Consider the following 18,724-nt stretch of genomic DNA (forward strand, 5'->3'; position numbering starts at 1 on the left):
ATACCACTTCCACCCCCACCAACGCCACTCACCTGCATTCTGCTGACACGCACCCTGCAGATCCCACTGTCACCATCCCCGTGCCCCAGAACCCTGAGGGAAACACCACCGCTGCTCATGACTCCACCCTCATTTCCCCCCCACCACACCCACTCCAGTTACAGGCTCCACCTCCACTCCCAGCTCTACACCTACACCAGATTCAAGCTCCCAGCCCTGCTGAGTTTTCATCATCCCTCCAGACCTCCCCCTCACTGAGGACAAATGATCAGTCCTCAGAAAAGGACTCACCTTCATCCCCCTCCGCCCACGCATCAATGAATTTAATACACGCCGTGAATTCGGACACTCCTTCTGCTGCCTCCGCCTCCGAGCTTACTTTTACAATCAGGACACCCGCCCACCTTCCCAGGACTTCTTTGCCCGCCTCCAACACATTCCATCCACCTGGACACCCCGTGCTGGCCTATTACCCGCCCTCGACCTCTTCATTTCCAACTGCCGCCGGGACATTAACAGCCTCAACCTGTCTACCGCCCTCCCCCACTCCAACCTCTCACCCTCACAACACGCAGCCCTCTACCTCCTCTGTTCCAATCCTGACCTCACCCATCAAGCCAGCGGATAAAGGGCGTGCAGTGGCGGTCTGGCACACTGACCTCTACACCACTGAAGCCAGACGCCAATTCGAAGACACCTCCTCCTACCGCCCCCTTGTCCATGACCCCATCACCAAACCATCATCTCCAGCTCAGCACTGTCCCCATGACTTGTCCTACCTGCCTCTCTTCCTTTCCTGCTATCCACTTCACCCTCCTCTCTTACCTATCACCTTCATCCCCACCCCATTCACCTATTTTACTCTATGCAACTTTCTCCCCACCCCCACCTTCCTCTCATTTATCTCTCCACCCTGCAGGTACTCTGCCTATATTCCTAATGAAGGGCTTTTGCCCGAAACGTCAATTTTCCTGCTCCTCTTATGCTGCCTGACCTGCTGTGCTTTTCCAGCACCATTCTAATCTAGAATCTGGTTTCCAGCATCTGCAGTCCTTGTTTTTACCTCAATGTAGAGGCGACCACATTGAGAGCAACGGACACAGTAGATGATGTGTGGAGGTGCAGGAAAATCTCTGCCAGATGTGGAAGGTTTCTTTGGGGCCTTGGGTAGAGATGGGGGGGGGGGAGGAAGAGAGGTGTGGGTGCCGGGGGGAATGGACCTACTGGTAGTTAATAGTGGGGAACACAGATATGGCAGAATTGTTAAATCAGTATTTTGCTTCAGTTTTCACGATGGAGCACACTGAAACCATTCTAATGGTTACAAGTAATGCAGAAGTTAAAAACATGAGGGATTTAAAAACAATCATCATCGCTTGGGAGAAAGTCCTGTACAAACTATTGGGATTAAAGACAGACATGTCCCCAGGTCTGATGACCTACATCCCAGGGTCTTAAAGGAAGTGGCAACAGAGACAGTGGATGCATTGGTTATAATATTCTAAAATATCATGGATGCAGAGAAGATTCCTGTGGATTGGAAGAATGCTAATATAATGAACTTATTCAAAAAGGGAGGGTGGCAGAAAATCAGAAACCACAGATCAGTTAGTTTAACATCTGTCATTGGGAAATTGTTGGAATCCATCATTGAGGAAATTAAATAGAACATTTGGTAAGTCAAAATATGTCACAGTCAGCATGGTTTTATGAAGGCGAAAAGACATTTGACAAATTTGCTAGAATTCTTTGACGATGTAATGAGTAAAGTTGATCATGGCGGGGTCTGATAGCTGTTATGTATCTAGACTTCCAGAAGGCATTTGATAAGGTGCTACACAAAAGATTAACACAAGGTAAGATCAGATGGAGTTGAGTGTAATATATTAACTTAGAGGATTGGCTAACCAACAGAAAGCCTTCAGGATAAATGGGTCTTTTCGGTTGGTGAGTTGTAAATAGCGGAGTGCCATCATCTTCCGTTCTTGGGCCCCAAATATTTACAATCTATATTAATAACTGGGATGCAGGTGTAGAAGGTAGCCAGATTTCCAGATGACAATAAATATAAGGGAAAATCAGTTGCAATGAAGAAATAAGAAATCTACAAGTTGATAGGGATAGGTTAGGTGAATGGGCTAAAGTCTGGCAGATTAAGTTTAACCTGGATAAATGTGAGGTCATGTATTTTGGTTGGAAGAATAAAAGGGCAATCTATTATCGAGAACAAGAGGTCATAATTTTAGAATAAGAGGTAGCGGATCTAAAATCTAGATGAGGATGTGAATCTTTGGAATTTATGGCCCCAGACTGCGGTGGTTCCAGACATTGAGGAAATCAACATATTTCATGAGTAGTGGGTTGAAGGTTGTGGAGAGCAGGCAGGAAAGTGAAGTTGTGATCAGCCAAGGTCGTATTAAATGGCAGAGCAGGAGCAAGAGACTGAATAGCCTGCTTCTGCTCCTAGTTCTAATGTTCTTATGATCATGTTTAATTTTTATCAGAGTTAATGTGATGTTTAGTAACTGAAGCATGTTCTCTTGAAGCTGTAGATGTTAGAATGTAGAACGTTACAGCACAGTACAGGCCCTTCAGCCCTCGATATTGCACCAGCCTGTGAAATTAATCTAATGCCCATCTAACCTACACCATTCCATTATTATCCATATGTACATCCAATGACCATTAAATGCCCTTCACGTCGGCGAGTCTACTACTGTTGCAGGCAGGGTGTTCCATGCCTCTACTACTCTGAGTAAAGAAACTACTCCTGATATCTGTCCTAAACCTATCACCCCTCAATTTAAAGCTCTGTCCCCTCATGTTAGCCTTCACCATCTGAGAAAAAAGGCTCTCACTGTCCACCCTATCCAACCCTCTGAATATCTTTTACATCTCGATTAAGTCACCTCTCAATCATCTTCTCTCCAACGAAAACAGCCTCAGTTCCCACAGCCTTTCCTCATAAGACCTTCCTTCCATACCAGGCAAATTTCTAGTAAATCTCCTCTGAACCCTTTCCAAAGCTTCCACATCTTCTATAACGCAGTGACCAGAATTGTATGCAATACTCCAGGTACGGCCTTACCAGTGTCTTGTACAGCTGAAGCATGACATCAAAACTCAATTCCCCTATCAATAAATACCAATGCATCATATACCTTAACAACCCTTTCAACCTGGGTGGCAACTTTCAGGGATTTATGCACCTGGACACTGAGATCTGTTCATCTATACTGCCAAGAATTTTACCATTAGCCCAGTACTCTGCATTCTTGTTATTTCTTCTGAAGAGAACTACTCTCACTTTTCCACATTAAATTCCATTTGCCACTTCCCCGCCCAGCTCTGCATCTTATCTATGTCCCTCTGTAACCCACAACATCCTTTGGCACTATCCACAACTGTCTACCTAGTGTCTTCCGCACCTTTACTAACCCACTCTTCTACACCCACATCAAGCTCAGTTATAAAAATGACAAACAGCAGCGGCCCCAAAACTGATCCTTGCGGCACACCACTGGTAACGGAGCTCCAGGATGAACATTTCCCATCAACCACCTTCTTTCAGCTAGCCAATTTCTGATCGAGTTTGCTAAATCACCCTCAATCCCATGCCTCCATATTTTGTGCAATAGCCTACTGTGTGGAACCTTTTCAAATGCCTTACTGAAGTCCACATACACCACATTAGCAGCTTTTTTAGATTAGATTACTTACAGTGTGGAAACAGGCCCTTCGGCCCAACAAGTCCACACCGACCCGCCGAAGCGCAACCCACCCATACCCCTACCTTTACCCCTTTAACCTATCACTACGGGCAATTTAGCATGGCCAATTCACCTGACCCGCACATCTTTGGATTGTGGGAGGAAACCGGAGCACCCGGAGGAAACCCACGCAGACACGGGGAGAATGTGCAAACTCCACACAGTCAGTCGCCTGAGTCGGGAATTGAACCCGGGTCTACAGGCGCTGTGAGGCAGCAGTGCTAACCACTGGGCCACCGTGCCTTTACATCTGCCTGTATTCTCCTGTTCTTGAAGAACTCAATAAGGTTAGTTAGGCATGACCTACCGTTCATAAAATTGTGTTGACTATCCCTAATCAAATTATTATTTTCCAGATGATTATAAATCCTATCTCTTATAACCTTTCCAACACCTTACCCCAGAACTGAAGTAAGGCTCACTGGCCTTAATTACCAGGGTTGTCCCAACCCCCTTTCTTGAACAAGAGAACAACGTTTGCTATCCTCCAGTCTTCTGGCACTACTCCTGTTGAAATGATATCTTAAAGATCAAAGCCAAAGTCTCTGCCATCTCCTCCTTGGCATCCCAGAGAATCCGAAGATAAATCCCACCTGGCCCAGGGGTCTTATTTATTTTCCGATCTTGCAAAATTGCTAAAACCTCCTCTTTGTCAAACACAATCCCATCTAATCCAGCAGTCTGTATCTCAGTATTCTCACTCTCACTGCCCTTTTCCAATGTGAATATTGACGATATATGTTCGTTTACAACAGAATATAAGTTTATTGTACAAAAGAAGTAAATAAACTATCTATATATTGAAAACAAATTTTCACTGTTTTCCAATCTGATGCAGAGACTCAATCCCAGAGAAATATTACTCCTATTGTAAAAATAAAGAATTAACTTTCCTCTGCTGATCTGCAGGAAATTGGATGCCCCGAGGCTAGGGTGGAATGCCTGTGTCTTATAGATAGATTGTAAGAAATTACGTTATCATCTCCTATTATCCAGAGCCATTTACATGGCCATTTCCTTGTCATTCAGAGCTGTTTACATTTTCATCCCCTATTTGGGAATCAATAAGAACATTAAGGTTGGAATTTGACTACTCCCCTATAGTTACAAAAAAAAATTTGCCACAGATCTGACCATTAAGGAATGATTTGCATTACACTGTTTCTGGAGGTGATGTGGTCAATGCATTGTCTTGAGTGGTATGTGACTGTGAGGGGAATGGCTTGGGGGTTGTCTCATGGGCATTATTAACTGTGATTAAAGCTTTTGTGTAAAGGAAGGACCATTTCCTTTGTCTAGAGAGCTTCCCTGGACATGCCTTGCAAGCATGGCAAAGAGTGTTCAGGGTTTCTCCAAAGCTTGTATTGTGGTTAATAAATTTTGCTTGTTCACATAAGTTACCATGTTGCAGTTGCATCAAGTGTGTAAGGATTTCAGGGGGAAAAAAAACTTAACATTTGGTGGCAGCAGTGGGATTCCAACGTACACGGAGCTTCCAGGTGGACTGAGTAAGTAATTGTCTGAGTGCCGGTTGCATGAGATGGATGGGCCCACGAGATAAGATTTACCTTGATTTCTCTCCTGGATCTACCACTTAGTCGACCCCTCATCCCCCTAGGACTCTGTAGTGACGGAATCTCTGAGATAACTTATGCACTTGCACGCCGACGAGATTGCTTTTGGAATCATGCATTACTGGGAAAAAGGGAGTTAAAGTCCCCTCAGTAAAAGGGGGTTAAAATCCTCTAGTGGTGAGGTTTGAAGCTCTGAAGCATTAAATAAGTTAGAAATCAGGAACTTCAAAGAAAAACATCTAATCAAAGTTTGGTGGTACTTAATGTTATCACTTGATTGCCCACACCTCCCCTTAGAAGTACGTTTAGGACAACATGGCATCACCGGGAAAAGGGGGAGAAAGCGGAGCTGGTCCGCTTGGATCCCGGCAGTGAAGTACATTGACTGCTGGGAAGGCTTTGTCTGGGTGTTTGCTGTGGGACTCTGTTTCTGGGCTGAGGGCTCAACTCGGTGAGCCTTTCCTCTGGACTGCAGCACCGTTTGGCCCGCTGAGACGGTTTTCTTATTTTTTATAAGTGTAATTTCATCGAGAGGATGCGAAAAAAAACGAGAAACGCTGAAATTAATATTGTACTAATACTTGAGTCAAAAAAAAGGAAGTTTCAATATAAATTATGCCATACTGAAAGTGTTTGATATTTAAATATTTTGGTTTGTTAAAATACTGGTTCAGAAAATATCAGAGTAACTGATTTGCCTTATTTGAATTAGGACCTCAATTCAATGGTGTTTTGTGGGCTATGTAATAGGGCAAATTTTGTTTTTACATTAATATTATACAACACTAGGTCCTTTTTAAAATTATCAACAATGTAACCTTAAAACAAACTGATAGAGGGCCTTCAGCCCTGATTTGTTTGAAATTCTACAACGCCTGTTACAAAAACAATTGTGTCAGTGGTCATGCTTTAGCCAAATGGAAGTATTGCATTAAAATTTCTTTGCTTTTTTTTAATACAGAGTGTTCACAAAAAAAAGTGCATTTTAACTTTGATGTTTTGTTAAGATTTTAGAAAACATTAGAACTTGAAGCTACACCACTCCGAGTGGAAGGAAACTGCGGAAGACATAAAGTATCCCATCCCACGGTGACATTGACCAATATACTGTACACCTGACCCTTACTGTGGGATCCTGAGTATTTCTGTGGGTTCCTGAGTGCTCAGGAACACAGCGTTCTGATAAATCAGGAAGTTGGGGCTAAGCTGAAAATTGAATTCATTGTGAGTTACAAATCTACAGAAAACTGATGAAACAGAACAAATAACAACACCATAATCACTGCACCAAACTTTAGATCAGTTAGAATGACAAATCATTTGTACATGAGTCAAAACATGAAATGAATTTTCGAGGGTGTAACATGAACTGGGTCACATTAAGCATGAGTGCATTTGCTTTTCTCTGTCAAACTGGACATTACTCCAGGGCTATCCTGAAGAGAAAAGATAAGCCACAACTTCTCCCGAAAACCAATAGAGTCCTTGAAAAGTTAATGAATGGTGTAACAGGCTCAAGAGATTACTCCAGTTTCTATATTCCTTAAGTTCCTCTCAATTGCTCTCTCCCCTCTTATTTCCAATAACAACTGGTCAGTGTCATCCTCTTCAATCTTCTGCTGAGTTCCCAACCCCACACCAACTCCATCACAGACTTTTTCCTTTCCTCTGTATGTGTCAAGAGATATGCTGACTATGTGAAATTACCTGAGAGGTGAATGGTTTCTCCACAGTGTGAATAATTTGGTAATTCCTGAGTGTTGTAGGGAGTGTGAGAGTCTTGTCTCACACATTTAAATGGTCCTCTGATACAGAAGAACTTCAATGAGCTGGAGAAGGATTTGTTTTATACATCACATGTGAATGTTCGTTTCCCTGGTGTGAATGGGCGAGTGCTTGATCAGCTTTTTGGTTAACATCTGAACGTGCTAATCAATTGAGCCACAGAGACTGGCTTCCTGATGAAGGGCTTATGGCTGAAACATTGATTCTTCTGCTCCTCGGATGCGGCCTGACTGGCTGTGCTTTTTCAGCATCACATCTTTGACTAATGTCTGATCAGGTTTGATGATTCTGTGAAGCTCCTGTTACACATTTCATACTTGAATAGTTTCTCCCTAGTGTGAATGTGTTCATGATTCACAAGTATTGATAACAATATGAATGCTTGATCACACACATCACACTTAAATAGCTTCGCTTCCATGTAACTGTCATTGTATTAAATACTTGATGATATTGAAATTGGTGGTATAGTGGACCATGAAAAAGATTACCGCAGAGTACAATGGGGCCTTGATCAGATGGGCTGAGGAGTTGCAGATTAAGCATAATTTAGATAAATGTGAGGTGCTGCTTTTTGATAGAGCAAAGCAGGGCAGGACTTATTCACTCAATGTTAAGATCCTGGGGAGTGTGGTCGAACAAAAAGACCTTGAGGTGCAGGTCCACAGTATTTTGAAAGTGGACAGGATGGTGGAGAAGGCATTTGGTACGCTTACCTTTGGTCAGTACATTGAGTGTTGGAGTTGGGAGGTTATGTTGCAACTGTACAGGATAGTGGTTAGGCAACTTTTGAAATACTGCATTTGATTGTGGTCTCTCTGCAATAGGAATGCTGTGGTTAAACTTGAAAGAGTTCAGAAAAGATTTTACAAGGATGTTGCCAGGATTGGACGGTTTCAGTGACAGGGAGAAGCTGAATAGGCTGGGGCTATTTTCACTGGAGCGTTGGAGGCTGAGGGGTGATCTGACAGAAGTTTATAAAATCATGAGGGGCATGGATGGGATGAATAGCCAAGGGTAGGGCAGTCTAAAAGTATTTGGCATAGGTTTAAGGTGAGAAAGGAAAGATTTAAATGGGATTTATGGCACAGGTTCTGGGAATAGGTTCTGGGTATAATAGCAATGACAGTGCCTCACACCTGATGACCAGGTTTTTTCCCGCAATGGAGAGCAGCCATAGCTTCCATCTGCCCAGTTTCTGCCTCACTTTGCTGAATCGCTCCTCCCAAGACTTGGCGCACGCCCCAGCCCCCCCCCCGAACCAAATACCCAGCACCTTCAGAAATATGTGGATTGATTGTGATGTGGAGGTGTCGGTGTTGGACTGTGATGGACAAAGTCAAAAATCACACGACACCAGCTTATAGTCCAATAAGTTTATTTGGAAGCACTAGCCTTCAGAGCGCTGCTCCTTCTTCACGTAGCTAACTGACGAAGGAGGATTGGCTGTGAGAGACTTCAATCAGAGAGCCCACCCACTCTGCCCATTGTCTCCTCTTCCTCTTCCAGAGCTGGTTCACTTCCTATAGGGACTGAAAACCCAGTGAGGAGATGGTGAGTGAAGGAGCAGCTTTTATACAAATTGTATCCCATAATATCCACACCAATCTTTAGGCAGTCTGACTATCCTGGTGGGCAGTCAGGGGTGGAAATGTCCCTTATGCTGTGTGAGAAGATCCAGCTGAGAGAGCTGTTTACTCGGTGCTTTGTGCTGAACTGTTTGACTGGAGCTGTGTGTTGGATATTGAGTGTGTTTATTGGAAGCATTTCCCTCTGATTTCCAGGCAGAGTTTTGTTGATGGCTCATTCCTGAATATGAGAAGGTGAGATGTCATTATCTGGAGATGTAGGGGTCTGAGGATTCTTACTGATTTCCTGTTGTTGAGTTCTGTGTGTTGGGAGCTGGTTATAGTCCTACAGCACGGAGACAGGCCCTTTGGCCCAAACTGGTCCATGCCGACCAAAATGCCTGTCCACACTAATCCCATTTAACCACATATGGACCCCCACTTGGTCCATATCCTTCTCATGTTTTCCTATCCATGTATTTGTCCAAATACCTTTTAAATATTCTTGATGTACCCGCCTCAACCACTTCCGCTGGCAGTTCATTCCATATATTTAAAGAAGCTTAATTTTTTTTAAAAAGTAAGCAATTCACAGAGCTCACTCATATTGATAAACTGAAGTACTCAAACTATTGCAGTTCCTAACACCCTTTTTTTTCAAATTTCAGACTCCAGCGTTTAAGAATGGATGCATTATATCCAATTACTGGAATTCAACATCAACAGAATTAATTAATTTAAAAATTAAGCTTAAAAGCATTTGATTAATGGAATAATTTACAACCTAACAACTTGCTGTCTCTCAGTGCACACAATAAAGTCAGGGAAGACATGATATGAAAAATGTTCAATGCATACAACAAAACTCTTCGTGTTGATACAGTCAGGAGCCAAGGTATAAACTTTGAAAAGTCTCACACCATTTTTATTCTGTGGACTGTGAATGCTCAGTTCACTGGATATTTCCTGTCTTTTCAAATTTCTCCAAGACCTCCTAGCATCCTATCTCCCGAACTTATTCAGGAACAAAAACAAAGATTCCTTTGACAACAACCAGATTTAAAGAAAGTGAATAGTTTTGAAGTGTATTTATTTCAGTAATGTAGCAGTTAATGTATACATAACAAGTTTCCAAATATACGAGGAGAAAGTGAGGACTGCAGATGCTGGAGATCAGAGCTGAAAATGTGTTGCTGGAAAAGCGCAGTAGGTCAGGCAGAATCCAAGGAGCAGGAGAATCGACGTTTCGGGAATGAGCCCTTCTTCATTCCTGAAGAAGGGCTCATGCCCGAAACGTCGATTCTCCTGCTCCTTGGATGCTGCCTGACCTGCTGCGCTTTTCCAGCAACACATTTTCAGCAAGTTTCCAAATATAGTTAACATTCCTGCAGAGCACCTTGGGTGCAATACAAATTCAAGTATGTTGATTTTTGTCTAAAATTTTGGGAAGTGAATATGTATTCATTTGGAGCAGCATGATTCCACTCCCGGTTTACCACCTGAAGCAGTCTCCCAGTGAGGGGCAGACTCGCTGTGAAGAGATAGGGTTATAACCTTGAAGGGTTAAAACCTCACAGAGCAGGGTAGAGATGGCTGCATATGGCTTTGAGCTCAGTGTGTCAAGGAGCACTGGAAGGTGCCCCTTTAGGATGCAGACTCCCTCCCTGATCTTTCTCTGCACTGGTTTTTTTTGTTTAAAATTCACTCATGGGATGTGGGTGTTTCTGGCTCGGCCAGCATTTGTTGCCCATCCCTAATTGCCCAGAAGATAGTTAGAAGTCAACCACATTGCTGTGGATCTGAAGTCACATGTAGGCCAGAGCAGATAAGAATGACAGATTTCCTTTCCTAAAGGATATTAGTGAACCAGATGGGTTATTCCCAACAATCAACAATGGTTTCACAATTCATTATTAGACTGTTAATTCCAGATTTTTATTGAATTCAGTTTCCAACTTCTGCCATGGCAGGATTTGAATTTTGGTCCCCAGAACATTTGCTGAGTTTCTGGCTTGACAGTCTGGCTGTACATCTTTGAGAAAAAAATTAGCTCATGATGAACCCCTGCAATACAACAAAGCAGAAGTGATCAAGAAGAAAGGCATTTGTCAAAAACAAATTGACATCATTCCTGAGCAAGCAGCTCCCATCCCTGAGATCACTCAAACTAAACTTCAAGATAATGTCAGGGCGAATTCCATAAAATCGCATTGACAATTGTCCACAATTCAGTTATCAACCAAACACTGACACCGGTTACATGAGGTATTTGCAGAGATATGCTTAACAATGAGGTGTGTTGTAGGAGAGTGTTAAAGGAGGAAGGTGAGATGGAGAGGGTCGGTGAGAGAATTCGAAAGGTTGGGGTCTTGGCAGCCAAAGGCATTGCTACCAATGGTGTCGCAGTCAAAATGGGAGAAGCATATGAGGCTAGAATTGGAGAAGTATAGAGATCTAGGAGGGTTGTGATGTTGGAGGAAATTGGAGATAGGGAGGAGTCACAACGGACAGATGTAAAATCAAAGATGAAAAATTTTAAAAGTATGATGTTGTCAGACTCTAAGCAACTATAGGTTAGAGCACAAGTGTGGTGAATGAATATGCCAGTCAGGATGCAGACAGGATGGTTGTTAAACTCTGAATTGTTAATCTAAGGGGAGAAATGGAAAATTCTAGATTGAATTATCACTTCTCCCAATTGTGTTTCATACAAAAGAATGTAAAATTGGTCTTTATCAGAGCAACTGGACTTAATTTCACCGTTTTTTTCTTTACAATTTGCTTCATGTTGCCTGAGATGTGGGAGGGACTAGGGGGAGGAGCGAGAGAAGCCACATTGTCTGCTCCTGGTCACTATCCAGTATATCTGCTAGAAACAGTGTGTGACAGTCAAGTGAGGGAAAGAAAGGATTTGTATTTGAATGCAGATTGGTATTCACTGTGGAACAGTCTTACACTGAGGAGTCAGACCCTTAAGAAAAGGAAGAGAGGGAGTTGGTGGAAATCATGGTGTCTTTTCCTGTTTTTCAGAAGGATTGCACTGCACTACACCAGAGAATAAAGACAGGATAGATACTGCCTCTGATCATCCCCCAGAAACAATTGCACAAGTGTGGGAAGACATCCAGTCCCTTCACAGTATTGCTCAACACAGAGAAGTTTGGGCAGTGAAACCATCATCTGGAAATCAGTCGGGTCAGGGGAGCTTTGACACATCATCAGATCTGAAACTGGTCAGTGGTGTGGAACTTTCCAACAGAACCAACCTTTCTGAAGATTTGGCTGTGGGTGATCAGTCAGGGTGAAGCTAGGAGGAAGTGTGTGGCTTCAAGTGTAGTGACAATTCAATCATCCATCGAGCCTCATCAACAACTGACTCATTCTTACAGATTGGAGGCCGCTCATGTCTGAGGAGAGCTCAACAGCTGATAAGACGTCTTAACACAAGTTTCACTGTTAACACAAGGGCAGCTTTGTGCAAGGGAAACGTGTTCATGAGTGAAAAACCAAATCTTTACTCAGTTGTCAATGCTTATGACTGATCGACGTATTCGCACAGGGGAGAAAATATTCACATGTGAGGTTTGTGGCAAATCATTCTCGCAATTGGGGAATCTCCACACACACCAACGCACTCACACAGGGGAGAAACCATTCACGTGTGAGGAATGTGACAAATCATTCTCAGAGTCATCAAAACTCCGTGCACACCAACGCATTCATACAGGGGAGAAACCATTTACATGTGAAGTGTGTGACAAATCATTCTCACACTCATCCACCCTCCGCAAACACCGACGTATTCACACTGGAGAAAAGCCATTCATGTGTAAGGCATGTGACAAGTCATTCTCTCACTCGTTGACCCTTCGCATACACCGAAGGGTTCACACAGGAGAGAAACCGTTCACGTGTGAGGTGTGTGATAAATCATTCTTACACTCATCTAATCTCCGTGCACACCAACGCATTCACACAGGGGAGAAACCATTCCCCTGCGAAGTGTGTGATAAATCATTCTCAGATTCATCCACTCTCCGTGCACATCAACGTGTACACACGGGGGAGAAACCATTCACATGTGAGGTATGCGACAAATTATTCTCAGACTCATCAAACCTTCGCAAACACCAGCGGATTCACACAGGGGAGAAACCATTCACATGCGAGGTATGCAAAAAATCATTCTCAACTTCATCCACACTTCGCACACACCAACGTATTCACACAGGGGAGAAACCATTCATATGTGAGATATGTGAAAAATCATTCTCGCAGTCATCGAACCTCCGCACACACGAATGTATTCATGCAGAGCAGAGACCATTTACCTGCGAGATGTGTGATAAATCATTCCCAAGGTCCTCGAAGCTCCTGGTCCATCAGAAGATCCACACTGGGAAGTAACCTGCTAACTGTGAGGTTAGCATTAAAGGAACTGTACTATCTTCAAACCTGTCAGGACATCAGAGGGTTTCCAAAGACACTTCAAGTGAACTGTTTCTGACAAGGCTTTCACCCACTTCTTTGATTTCCTGAAGCATAAAGCAGAGTGAGAAACCATTCAGATCTGAGATGCATGACTAGGTTTTCACACAGTGTAGCATCCTGATCCAGCAATGCATTCCAAGGAGAGAATACCGTATCAATGAGAGTTCTGGAATAAAACCTTCACAAGGTTGTTGGGCCTCCTAAAACAGCACCAAACCTACACTGGTAACAAATACTTCCAGGATTGTTTCACTACCTCCTCTCTCACCAGATACCGATGTCACCACAAGGACTTGGATTTGGGTCACCTGCTTCTGTTGCACTGACAGCTGTCGGTTATTTACCCTCCACTGCACACAAAAAGGGGTAGCTGTCATTCCAAAGCACTGTCTCAGCAGGGTCTGTGTCAAACCTCTCTCACCATCAGTTTCACCAATTGTTTTAAGAAAGCGATTTTAATGTTTGACCTGATCATCAAACATCACTAAATGAGGACATCAATATGTATAGAAGCTCCAACCTATGCACAAATATCACTGTGTCTCTGGGAGGATGTCCTCAGTCATAGGAAGTGGGTGATTTAGGAGAATGTGTGTCAGTACATTTCCTGCTGTGGACAAGAGGTAAATAGCTGAATAGAGTCCACAACATGATTTATCTCCCTTCATGGTAATTATTACAGTTACCATATCCTTGATGTTGGGTTTGGGGAAATTCCTCCTCTAAAGCTGGACCATGAGTGAATGGGATCACACCTTCTGTGAATGTTGACCAACTTTGTAAACCTCAACTGGAATACCATGGGGGCTGCCGATTTTGTTGTTTGTCATCTGTTTGCTTGTTGCAGCACTCTTATTGATGGTGACTCACCCATGGATTTTACCAGAGGACATGAGGGGATAGACTAGAGGATATCAGCTGCCCCTGTGGATTCATGGTTGATGAGCTGTTCAAAATGTTCGTTCTGGCAAGTCAATAAATGTCCCAGCAGCCATTAGTCTCCCGTGTGGCTCAAATATCACAGGTATATCATTTGAGTTGGCTTTGGAACTTCCAGAGGAACCTCCAACGTGGTCTATGTTAGCAAATACATCCCAGAATTCTTCGTCACATTTACTGATGAGACCAAAGTATTTAACTCAGTAAATTGCAAAGTTTTGTGGATTGTGCCCCAAGGAGCTCCATCCCAATCATTTAGTTGTTTCTTGATGATATGACTGTAACTGTCTTTGAGTGAGAGATCTGAAACAGAAACTTTCCAAATCCAGGTGTCAAGCAAGGCTGTGTGACCATGCCTATTCTATTTACAATCTACCTGACCGTGACTGTTCACCTCATCAAAGATCAAATGCTCTCGATTAAACACCCTCTCGATGGGAGACTCATTTATATTGATCTTCTACATTCAAAAATCAAATCAAGCAACATACACTAGCGGATGGCTGCAGTGTTGCTGCTTACTCTGCAACAGATTTGTAATCCAATCTCAATCTTTTCAAGTCTCTATACAAGATACTTTGCCTGTTCTTTAATGCTGCCAAAACAAAGCTCCTATCGACTCTCACCTGGTCAGGCAGATATTCCACCTCCCCGTATATGTTGAATCTGAAACTCTAGAATATGTTGAGCACTTCCCAGACCTCTGCAGCCACTAGGAGAAAGTGAGGACTGCAGATGCTGGAGCTCGGAGTTGAAAAGTGTGATGCTGGAAAAGCACAGCCGGTCAGGCAGCATCCGAGAAGCAGGAGAACCGATGTTTCATGAGCTCTTCATCAGGAAACTCGTGCTCGAAACGTTGACTCTCCTGCTCCTCGGATGCTGCCTGACCAGCTGTGCTTTTCCAGCACCACACTTTTTGACTCTAAAGCCACCTGTCTGAAAAGGCATCCATTGATGAGATCCAACATAAGATCAGCTATCTCCATTCAGCCTACAAATTGCAGCAGTATGGTTTGGACTGCAGCAGCTTACACTGCAGAGGATGAGGTAGGAAGCTCATCTCCATTCTCTTTACAGCGGCTAGGGACAGCAACATTCATCTCCGCTGAAAGAATTTACAAACTTAGAAAGACTGTTGAAAGGAAAAAAAAACTCTAAGTGTACAAAACAATTGATGTCACCACATTCCTGACCGACAGCAAGACCTGGACTGTGCATCAGTGGCACGTAACAGCACACGGAAAATTCCATTATCAATGTCACTGCAGCTTCCTCTGGATTCAAACTCTGGTTTCCTTCTCAAAGGCAGGTCTACGAACATTCAGGTAAAACTACTACAAAATCAATTTCGATGTTCTGGCCGTTGTGTCTGGATGGCTGTAAAATGCTATTCCGACCACTCCCTCTTTTCTCAAGTGCCCATTGTTCCAGGTAGGAGAGAGAAAATGATGCAAAGGCACCATTTGAAAGATGGCAGCATTGACCTCAATGACTGAGAAAAGCTGGCTGTCAATCGTTCAGAATGGTGGCAACTTGACTGTCAAATTTCATCATGATCTGAGTCCCCACACCTTAATGAGGCAGAGAAGTAGAGAAATACATGCTGCTGTTCAATGTCTACACTGCGGGAGGCCCTGCCCATATGCCCTAACATCTGAAGGTCGAGGATCAGTTAATCAGTCACACGAGGACACATAGCAGACATTCGTGACCCTGAATGGAAGTCATCCTTGGGCCAGCCAAAGAAGTCAACGATGAAGTGAAGCAGATAGGGTGGGTGTGGTATGGACCAGAATTGGAAGGATGTATGGATCTCGGACGGAGATCTATTTACTAGTGGTAGAGATAAGAAAGGCTGAGGCAATGGAGCAATTTGTATTGGAGCGTTAGAATTTTAAATTGGGGCACTGGGAGCCAGTGTAGTTCAGTGAACACAGGGATGATAGGTGTGTGAGTTTAGAGTCTTAGGATAGAGAGTTTAGAGTCTTAGCTGAGCTGATGTTTATGGAGGGTGGAGCTTGGAGGGCATTGGAATGGTCTAGTCGAGTCCAGAAGCAGCAATGGCCTGGAAGAGGATTTAAACAAGAGATGGACTAATATGGGATGGGTGTATTGGATATAGGAGATGATATAGGAGGGGGGAGTAGGGATCTATATGATAGGATATGGTATTGGGTCAGAAGTTCAGCTGGAGTTTGAAGAGGATGATACTGACCAATTTTAAAGAAGGGTCACTGGAAACATTGACTGCTTTCTCTCCACAGATACTGCAGACCTGCTGAAGTTCTCCAGCAATTTCTGTTTCAGATTTCCAGCATCCACAGTTCTTTGTTTTTGTCCTTTGACTTTAACCATTTGTTTTTTGAAATGAGCAATTGAAAGTGATTTAAGGAACATCGGAACGAGTCATCTCTCGAGCCTGTTAGACCATTCAGTCAGGTCATGGCTATCCATATCTTAACTCTTTCTACTTGCCTTGACTTAGTAACTATTGAATCCCTGACTTAACAATAAACCTATAAAGCTCAGAATTGAAATTTTCAGTTGACACTCAGCCTCAACAGATTTTTCTATTGGAGAGAGTTCCAGATTTTGAGTCCCCTTGAAGAACTGCTTGTTGACATCACCCTGATCAGTCTTGCTCTGTTCCTTGATTTTTGAAAACTGTAGTCTTCTCTTGTAGTATCTTGGTTTCATGATCTTTTTACATCCACAGTCCAAATTTAACAGAATTTTTTTTACACAATCGAGTCATCTCTTACTCTTGTAAAAACCCGTGAATACAAGCCCAGCTTGTTCAACCTTTCCTCATCTTAATCACTTCAAATAGACCATCCCTGAATGTGTTACATTAAAGGAAATACAAGCTCAGTCTGTGCAACCTGTCTTCATAATTTAACCCTTTTAGCCCCAGGAACATTCTGGTGAATCCACACTATGCTGCTTGCAAGGCCAATATATCCTTCCTAAGGTACGCTTCCCAGAACTGAACACAGTTCTTTATATTGGGTCTAAACAATATAAAGAGCGGTGTACAGCTGCAACATAACTAAGTCAATTTTGGGGAATAGAGGTTGAGTTATCTTTTCAGGATGGTCCTGGAATAATGAGTGGTTTTGACAGAGGGATGCAGGACCACTGACGTTTGGTGTGGATCAGTCAGAGCAGGTGATGGATGGATAAACCAGTTGTGCACAAAGTATACTCAAATCTTCACTTCTTGGTCTTGACAGGCAGGGAGATCGACCAATAAGAAAGAAACTATGGTTTCTTTGGTAGACTATGGAAGGTTAATATGAGGGAGTGACTAAACTAGACTGACAGCTGCAGAAACATTGTGGTGAACAGAGGACCAAAAAGCAGAGAGTTGGGAATTAGAAAACACTGTTCTGCAGTGTCTCAGTAGTTAGCACTATTGCCTCATAGCACCGATGACCCAGGTTCGAATCCGGCCTCAGAGAACTGATGTGTGGAGTTTGCATGTTTTCCATGTGTCTGTGTGGGTTTCCTCCCTCAGGAGGTGGAGTGGCCATGTTAAAATTGCCTGTAGTGTCTACTGATGTGTAAGTTAGATGGATTAGCCATGGGCAATGCAGGATTATGGGGAGTGGGGTGGGGGAGTAGTCTGGTTGGGATGCTCTTTGGACTGTTGGTGCAGACTTGATGGATTGAATGGCATGCTTCTGCAGTGTAAGCTTCTATGGTACTATGATCATTTGTTATTGAATAGTAGACCTATCAGTCCACATCCATCCGTGCTGACCTGACATCCCAGTCTGACCAACTCCCATTGCCAGCATTTGGTCCATATTCCTCTAAACACTTTCTTTTCATATACCCATTCAGATGCCTTTTAAATGTTGTAATTGTACCCAACTCAACCACTTCCTTTCGCACCTCCTTCCATACAAACATCACCCCCTGCATGAACAAATTACCCCTCGTCCTTTTTAAATCTTTTCCCTTTCACTTTAAACTTTTGCCCTCTAGTTTTGTGTTCCCCCACCCGAGGAAAAAGATCTTGTCTATTTACCCTATCCATCCCCCTCATGATTTTATAAACCTCTCTAAGGTCACCCCTCAGCTTCTGATGCCCCAAGGGAAACAAAACCCCAGCATATTCAGTTTCTCTCTGTAACTCAAACCCTCCAACCTGGCAATATCCTTGTAAATCTTTTCTGCACTCTCTCAAGTTTAACAAAATCCTTTCTATTGAAGAGTTCTTAAAGTTCGCTGTTATTTCTGACCATTGGATTTGGGAGCCAGACTAAAGCATAGGGATCTTAAAAAAACCTCTGTCGGTAGTATTCAGAGAATTACCCCTGATGTGAGTGTTAATAAAATGAGCCAGCTCTCAGGAGTGGAATCAGACTCTGCTTTAGATGGTGATGTGAATCATAGACAGATCCTCTTCAGGTGGTGAGTGTTTGACCAATACCGTGGAGCCAGACAAAAGCATAGGGATCTTAAAAAAACCTCTGTCGGTAGTATTCAGAGAATTACCCCTGATGTGAGTGTTAGTAAAATGAGCCAGCTCTCAGGAGTGGAATCAGACTCTGCTTTCGATGGTGATGTGAATCATAGACAGATCCTCTTC

General features: G+C 43.2%; 2 protein-coding genes across 5 annotated transcripts in view; both read left to right on the forward strand.

Moving 5' to 3' along the window:
- LOC122541578 (zinc finger protein 271-like) overlaps nt 1–18,724 on the forward strand; it is a 652,600-nt gene that overhangs the window by 437,298 nt on the left and 196,578 nt on the right. The gene's annotated exons all lie outside the window — the stretch shown is intronic.
- Nucleotides 1–18,724, forward strand: part of LOC122541201 — a 216,012-nt gene that overhangs the window by 190,185 nt on the left and 7,103 nt on the right. Inside the window, 3 exon segments of the mRNA XM_043677826.1 lie at nt 5,642–5,715; nt 12,197–13,102; nt 15,396–15,452. Coding sequence (XP_043533761.1) covers nt 5,642–5,715; nt 12,197–13,102; nt 15,396–15,452 — 1,037 coding nt within the window.

The sequence above is a fragment of the Chiloscyllium plagiosum genome, chromosome 37, assembly GCF_004010195.1.
Source record: "Chiloscyllium plagiosum isolate BGI_BamShark_2017 chromosome 37, ASM401019v2, whole genome shotgun sequence".
Lineage (NCBI taxonomy): Eukaryota > Metazoa > Chordata > Chondrichthyes > Orectolobiformes > Hemiscylliidae > Chiloscyllium > Chiloscyllium plagiosum.